At 40.1% G+C, this 8,562-nt stretch overlaps 1 protein-coding gene across 1 annotated transcript; it reads left to right on the top strand.

Moving 5' to 3' along the window:
• The first annotated feature begins 1,237 nt into the window (after positions 1-1,237).
• lancl3 (LanC like 3) lies at positions 1,238-7,620 on the top strand. Its single transcript, XM_005798070.2, has 5 exons — positions 1,238-2,117; positions 3,910-4,033; positions 5,918-6,115; positions 6,186-6,393; positions 7,054-7,620. The coding sequence occupies exons 1-5, from the start codon at positions 1,584-1,586 to the stop codon at positions 7,211-7,213; spliced, it is 1,224 nt and encodes a 407-aa protein (XP_005798127.1). The 5' UTR covers positions 1,238-1,583; the 3' UTR covers positions 7,214-7,620.
• The last annotated feature ends 942 nt before the right edge of the window (positions 7,621-8,562 follow it).

The following is an 8,562-nucleotide window of genomic DNA, read 5'->3' as shown; positions in this document are numbered from 1 at the left end:
TTCAACATTGCTGTTTGTATTGTATTTAATTCTGTCATGTTCCGTGTTTTTCCTGTGCATTTATTTCGAGTTTCTGTGTTTCTGAGTTTCCATGTTGTCCTGTCTTCCCCTTGATTGTCCCCAGGTGTTTCTCGTCCCCGTAATTACCTCCTGTGTATTTAGTGTGTCTGTGTCTTTGTCGGGTCCTCGTCTCGTTTGGCGTCTTGTCGAATGTGCGCTCAGTCCTTCGTGTTGTCCTTTGTGATACCAGTTGCTACCGACGTTGAGCCCTGGCTTCTGCTCAGTCATGCTGCCTGTGTTTATGGACTGTTTTGGATTTTTTGTTCATTAAATCATTATTATTCATCTAACCTGGTTCCATCTGCGTCTGCCTCACCACCTCAACACCGCAATTCATGACAGATTGATCATTTTTAGCACATTATGTCCAAGTCAAATCTCCCCTATGGGGACAGAAAAGCAGAGCTATCATTTATCTGTCAAAATGCATTATGCAGAAGTAACTTGCAGTTGAATTAAAAAGAAAAAATGTGTTTATCTAAAAACAGAATTAGTGTGAGATGCTAAAAAGAGAGAGGAGGGAAAAAAATACTGAAAATATACAATGAAGGTAAATTATACTCTAAAAATAGATTGTATTTCATGCACAAGTTAACCAATATGATTTTAAAAGGATTTTTGTTGATACTCTATAAAATTTGTTTTTAGAGATTAACATGCTTTAATAATGGATAGATGGTCCAAATCTCTTTGGGGCATTTTGGTCTCCTCTGTCACCTTCAGCCACATGTTTTCTGCTTCCTCTAAGCCTTGCCACAAACTGCTATCAGGACTTCAAATGACTTTTTGGTCAATTGTTTTCTTCATATTATTCTCAAGTAAAGGCCAGATTTCAAGAGAGCAGAACTAATAGTTACCCTGTTGACATCTGAGCTGTGGCTCTCTGTAGTTCACATCCATAATTCAATCCATCAAGAAGTATATTCTCTTCCAGGGATACCATTCGTCTTCTTGCTGTTCCTCTGATTAATAAGCTCCTCATCCATCAATGTAGATGGATTTCAATGTCTTTTGAAACTTGCTGTTGTGCCACAGTCTTCATTTCCACCCTGATACTGTTTGCTCACTAATGTTCTCAAACAAATCTATATGGCCCTCACTGAGCAGCTAGATTTATTTAATTACTTTAATTACTCACAAATGGACAGTCTGAAGATAACTGGTTGCACTGAATTTTATTTAGACGCACCAGAGTAAATGGTGAATAGAATTAAAATGCAGCAAACATGTGAAAAAAACATGCACATTTTCCTTCCAGAATATTCCAAAGTATCACTAATAAACATGGCTTCGTGTAAACCATCTCCCCCACCTGTTTTGTTGGTGGAGCTCTTGGAGGCGGACTGCCTGCACGTCCCATCATCCATCCATCACTGCTCCCATCCAATCAGCTGCGGCCCGATGGGACCTGCTGTGCAGTCAAACTGTTTTTCTTCTCTCATCCTTGGATACCTTGAGAAGGGAGCACAGATCTTGTCTGTTTGCCGTGGCCGTGCCGCTACTGGTACCCCGACCTGGGCCTGATGGAGAACACCCGCCGCTTCGCGAACCGCTTCTCCGACTACAGAGGCGCGCTGCTGCCGGGCCAGAGCGCCGAGGCCGTCCTCCCAGCCATCGTTGCCAAAATTGACAAGATCCTAAAAAAGATCCAGGTCGACATCAGCGACTGCGATGGAGGGCTGTACGACGGGCCGGCCGGAGTCGCTTACATGCTGTACCACGTCAGCGAGTGTCCGCTGTTCTCCGAGCAGCGGGACGTCTACCTGAAGACGGCCAAGCAGATCATCGACGTGTCGGTGAGGTACGCGGACGCGGAGCCCGACCAAAACATGCGAGCCGCCTTTCTGCTCGGCGGGGCGGGCATCTACGCCGTGGCCGCGATGATATACAAGTCCCTGGGCTTGGCGGATTTTGTAAAGCCGCTGACCAAGTTTCGGAACCTGTGGGAGGTGTGTGCGCCCATCAATTTCCTGGAGTGCGGCTCGGACGAGCTATTTGTGGGGAGGGCGGGCTACCTGTGCGCCGCGCTGGTCCTGAAGCAGAAGCTGGGCATTGAGGTGAGGCAGACACCCCGGGATGGCGCGATTTTCACCAACCAAACCTGATAATAAACTTCTTAATATGCCTTATTTCACCTTGACTAACCACTAGTATCACACGCAGACCTGGAAACATAAACGACCTCAGCTTTTGCTGTTTAATTTACTCCATCAAGAGGGTATGAGTTATATTTTTAAATGAGAAATCATTTCCTTCAAGCTGTAGTAGAATAATAGAAAACTGACTAATGAATTGAAAGTGTGGTGTTTTGTAAAGATATGGATGTTAATACGAATCTTCAGTTAGTGATGTTATTCATTTTCTGACAAACAACAGGCGGTCCCTTGGATAAAGATCAAATTCCCTGAAACATGTTGCCCCAACTCGTCATTTGGGACAAGAACATTTTATATTATTAATGTTTGCAGCCCATTAGTGATATAACATTTTATAAGCTTATATTAAAATCAACCATGTCATTTCTCTTGCTTCTGGATGTCAACGGTCAGCTTTAAGTTTGATGCCGACCACACATGTTTGAGTGACGACATGGTTTATGTCACCTATGTCATGTGATTTAGTGTGTCACTCTTTCAAATAAAGACAATTGTAAAATGATTTTAATTTATCCTCTTCCAAATGACCTGATGAGGCAATGCAGACAAATTCAACCCATTTGTCGTAATCTGAGATTGCAGAAAAAGGTGCATCAGTGCTGGAAAGCACAATTTTCCACACAAAACAATTTTAACATATAGAAACAGTAGAGGCCCAAATGGAAGTGCTAAATTGTGCAAAAAGAGAATTTTGCATAATAGGTTGATTCCCTTTAAATGTTATATTTCCCTTTGGGATCAGTAACATATTTTTGAATTGCCTTTTGATGGTCATGTATCTTTTATAACATTGTGCTACATTTGTTTACTTGTCCTGAGTTATTATGGCACTGCACAGGTGGACAATGTCACACAAAGTCTCTTGTGGCTGAAGAGTGAGATAAACGGTCTCAAATGACTTGCATGACATTTGCTCCTGACGTAACAGATACCTGATGTAATTGGTGACCTCACAAGATGGTCATCTTATTTGTGAACTTTGTTTTATTCAATTAATGTAATATTTGTAAACGATGCTGCATTCTAGAGTAAAATAAAGCTGTAATTAATCGCAGTCATACAATCCGGGGTTCCTTCTAGAGGCAGTTTCTTGGTTGTGATTTTCAGTTTTTAAACAAGAAAATGACTAAAACCAAAATATTCAAGTTTAAGCTTTAAGATGAGTCCATAAAGCACTTTGTGACATCAGTGTATGTGCATCTGTCTCATTTATAGTGACTGGATGCTCTGCATTAGACAGACAGCAGTTTATAATACCCTGTCTCACAGTTGTTCCTTTTTGTGTGACTTTTTCACATCATCACACCAAAATTCCCAGCAAGATAAAAGCAAACGCGTGAACAGAGAGACGAGGAAGAGAGACCTCTTTCGCTCCCCCTCCAGCCTGACTCCACAGGACATAGTATACCTTTGACATTCTTGACAGTTTGCTACCTCAGGTGACCTTTTGTTTCTGGTCTTACCAGCAAACTATGAGTCAGTAATGGTACTTCTCTCCCAGACCAATTTGATTTCAGTTTGTTTTATAGATCACTCTTGTGTCTCAGAAAGTCACATTGCATTCTGTGGTTTGCTAGCAGAAAGAAAACAAAACATTTCTAGTCCTTTTACAGATTTTGACTACAGATTAGTCCAGTAAATTATTAAAGATGTCTTTGTTATGCAGATAACGTACGTGTTTTTCATTTTACAGATCCTGAGCAAAGATCAGATCAAATCTATTTGCCAAGCCATCATCGAGTCAGGAAAACAATACGCCAGGAGGAAGAGGAAGCCTTTCCCTCTGATGTATTCATACTATGGAACAGAATATCTTGGTAAGAAAATCTTGAGACTTTTCTGTGCAAAAGTCTCCAATCATCCCTCATTTCTTTATATTGTTCCTCCAAAGTCATCAGGGTTTCTTGCAGTTTTTTAGTTTTTAGAAAAACCCTCAGATGATCTACTTATCAGGATCACTATAGGAACAGTGAAACCTTTGCACAGTCCTAATTGTTTAATCAATTAGAACTGCTTAAAGGTTGGAAAGGTTTTTCAGCCTGATCTGGTCACACAGTATCTGGACTCTGACTTCAACAGGGTCCAGTTCTGGTGCAGTTTTATTTTTTTATACATGGTCTCACATTTTCCTTCATCAATGGTAGATTGTATGATGGTGAATGTATCACCAAACCATGATTCTTCCATGCTCCATAGTTTGGAATTACGTTGTTTTCCTGGAAAGGTGTATTTGGTTTATGCTAAACGTGTCGTCTGCTCTGGTCTCCAAATAATAACTTTTTTGATTCATATATAGAACAACATTTTTCTAGAAGTCTGGTTCTTTTTCTACATTCTTCCATTTTGCCTTCATGTTTTCTCAGAGAGCAAATATTTTCTAAGAAAGTTGTACATCTCTAGTCCTTTTCTGATCAACAAATAAAGTAAAAATTGGTACCAAATATCCAAATGTGTTATAAGTCCTAATATTTTATACTTGACTTAGTCTGTATCTCTCTCTCTGGCTCCAGAGTTGTTGTGCTAACATGTATGAAGCTAACTGTGCTTTTCTTGACTGCATCGGATGAAGAGAAGCATCAGGGCTGGAGATCCTCAGTAACTTTCAGACCAGCACAGAGTTCATAGTAAGCATAGCCCTGCTGGTCACCTCTGCATGGTTTCAGCGCCGATGGGAGATAACAGAGTTAAAACAAAAACAGTTGACTCCCTTAGAGAGTTTAATGAAGACACTTTTAAAGATCTGCATGAGTTAAACTTTGCCTGCCCTAAAACATTTGCTCACTGTTTACTGGGAAGTCTCAGATATGAAAGAAGACTGTAATGTTTGACATTTCCCAGAGAGCTGTGGTTACCCTGCATGCATTTAGTATTGATGACTTTGGGATTCACATGAATTAGCTCCACTTCTCACCGGTCTGTTCTGATTTAGCGCGGGGGGAATAATTTGTTTTGGCTCAGAGGGTTGTCGCAGTTTGTAGGTCAGCAATATTTGACTTTTATACATAGCACTGTTGATTAAAGAAAAAAAATTGTACGGAAAAGTAAGTCTAATCTATACTGAAAATAAAAGCAATTACAACTTTATAACTTTGGTCAATTATACGTGTGTACTTGCTAAGCAATCTGGTAAATTTGCCCATTAAACTGCTTTTGAGACCATTTGGAGTCACAATGAAAATGTTTTTGTTAGACAACAAGACAGAGCATTTGCTGCATGTTTTCCCCTTCTGTCTTCATCCTCTTTCCTGTCAAACTACTGTTAAAAAAAGCACATTTTTGAGAGAAAAAAAAAATCCACCACCATATTTATAAATAATTCTGGGCGTAATTGTATAATTACTTCTGAATACAAACTTGAAATATCAAACAAATGCACTTTGTCTACTAAAGATGTTGTGTTAAGTACTCTCCCTTTACTAATTGACATTTTTAGTGCTTTGGTTCTTTTCACCTTCAGTCAGTTTGTATGTGGCATTTCCTGTCAAAGCCAGATGTGTTTCATTATTCAAAGTTTATTTTTTGCTGCCAGGTAGAGCAAGGTCAGTAAACCACAAGAGGCGAAGGGAAGCCTCCATGCAGTCTGTTTTTGCTCGTATCTTTCAGGATTGTGCCTGGTTGTTTGCCCAGCATGGCGTCGGCCTGCATGGCTGGTTTTGTTTGCCGCATGTTTTTGACCCGCTCCTCGCCCTGCTTCCTGTCAGGTGCAGCCCACGGCCTCTCTTCAGTGCTGCAGATGCTGCTCAGCTACCAGGATGTCCTCAGCGGGGCGGAGAAGGACCTGGTGTGGCAGAGCGTTGACTTCCTCATGACTCAGGAGCAGAACTGCAACTGGCCGGCAGAGCTGGGAGCAATCATCGAGAGGGAAAATGAGCTGGTGCACTGGTGCCACGGCGCCCCAGGTACAACCACTGGTACTGACGCCCAGTATCACATTCCCTGTTACTATAATGTTTCCACTTCATCCTGCAGGCGTGGCGTATCTTTTTGCAAAAGCCTATCTGATCAATAAGAAGCCACAGTATCTGGACACGTGTATCCGCAGTGGGGAGCTCGTCTGGCAGAAAGGCCTGCTGAAGAAAGGACCTGGCATTTGTCACGGAGTTGCAGGCAGCGCTTATGTCTTCCTCCTGCTTTATCGCCTCACAGGCAATTCCAAATACCTCTACCGTGCCCAAAGGCAAGCAATCATTTCTCCTCTTTCCCACTGGTGTGAAGTCTACAGGCTATAAGCCGTCTTCAATATCAGAAATTCATGAGTCGTGTCCCAAGTTGTCAGTAAAATTTATTTCCCCAATATGCTGGGAACTGATTGTACCACATATCAGCTCATAGTGCAAAATAGCAAAACGTTTTTTTCCTGACTTTCATTTTAGTTTTCACAATACAGATATATGAACTGAAGTTTTTAAAAACACATAACACAATACTGATATGTTTTGTGCTATTCCTGATGAGGAGAAACCTTTTTGTAGGTCATCTGTTAGAAATACACCAGCTGATTTGCACTAATAGGCAGCAGGATCACTTTCTAAATATAGACAGATTTCATTAATTTTCTTGGCTTTCTGTGACTTTTTGCATCTCCTTTTATTCATGTGTATTTCCTCTACTTTTTACCCATAGTATTTAAACTAATTTGTGTCATTTTCTTTGTGTGTGTGGACCACAATGTATTCTGGTTTACATTTCATGTCAGTAGGATAATTTAGAATATATATTTACTAAGAAAAAAATGTTCTTGTGTTTGTTTTTCCTGGTAAAGTAAATCTGAAAGACACTTATATTACTCATCATTTCATCATCCATCTCTTTCTGTGTCCTTCTCTTTGTCCCACAGGTTTGCAGAGTTTATCTTCACCGAGGAGTTTAAGGCGGGATCCCTCTCGGTCACCAGCATCTACAGCCTGTTCGAGGGCCTTTCCGGGACCGTTTGCTTCCTGGTCGATCTCCTGCAACCAGACCAGTCAGAGTTCCCTCTGTTCAGCGTGTTTGTGTGAACGGATCCAGCATCGCGCTGTTTCCTGACCAGAACAGACGTTATGATTTTTACAATAGACGGAGTAACATGCACTGTAAAACCAGGACAGTATGTGAGTGGGTTTTAGTTGGAGTGAAACATTTGATGCAGTAGCAGAGAAAGGTTTTTGCTTTGTGTGGACGTACACCTTGCAGGCTTTAGCAGAATCACCACTAACATTTTCTGTTTCAGTTTAGTCAGCTAAAATGAGGCCTCACAGCCATTTAAACCTGAGATACGTATTTATAAGTTTCCTTTGGATTTCCCTTATCTACAGAGTCTAACAGAATCTCCTCAGATTTGCTTTAGCATTAAAAACAACAGCAGCTAACATGCATAAAAGAAAACAAATTTGCTCAATTTTTGAGTAAATGTAGTTCAAATGTTCTGAAAAAAATGTATAGCTGCAAAATATCTTATTAAACATATTTACATGAGTCAAAAACAATTAAATCAATCCATAAACACTGGCAGCATGTGCATTTTGCTAAAGGAACGGTAGCTAGTGGCTAGCTCTGCTGCAGTGCTAACGCAAGCCTGCATACGAACAGAAACAACAAAAAGGGATTCAGCCACAGAGATAGTGATAGTTTTATCACTGTTTTAAAACATTTCCGTTGCTCCTGGTTGCGTAATATTACTGGTAAATGGATAGCCACTACAACGGTATCACTAGCTAGGCTATTAATAAACTACTCAGCTGAAAGCAACTCAAAAACTCCAATAACATTTTTAATAACTATTATTTTCTCTTGTAGTTATCTTTCAAAACCCCATTCAGAGTTTTAGCTAAAAAGGAAAAGAAAAAAATTAATGTGTGTGTACCCTTAATCTCAGGACAGAGATAAACATGTGCACTATTGACAGCCTAAAGTAAATGAAATCACAACTAAGTCACACATACGCTCAAATATATTAAAAAAATAAAAATAAAAAAGACAAGTCACATAATGCCTTTGAAGTTTACACCAGCTAAGCATTACACAATGCAGTTAATTTAAGTCTTTAGGGACACAATCTCTCAATTTGTTGTCAAAACCTTAAATATTTAATGAATAAAAAAGTGGTTCAATGACACCAAGCTTTCAGAGTTACTGATACATGTTAGAGGTACAGCTGGTAAATGATGAGATTAATATTTGTTCATTGTTGTAACAGTTTCCCTTTGTTCTGTTTCACCTGTGTGGCTTCTGTTTTTGGTGTTTTCAGCTCTGTTGGCCACCGTGTCGGGACTTTGAAATTGTAAGATGTTGTAATTTGTTTCACCCTGTGGAAAATGAAAACAATTTGTTTTAGGCTGTAACTTTGTGATGAGAAAAGAACAAAAGA

Source organism: Xiphophorus maculatus, chromosome 7, assembly GCF_002775205.1.
Source record: "Xiphophorus maculatus strain JP 163 A chromosome 7, X_maculatus-5.0-male, whole genome shotgun sequence".
Taxonomy (NCBI): domain Eukaryota; kingdom Metazoa; phylum Chordata; class Actinopteri; order Cyprinodontiformes; family Poeciliidae; genus Xiphophorus; species Xiphophorus maculatus.
This window is presented reverse-complemented; position numbering and strand designations above follow the sequence as displayed.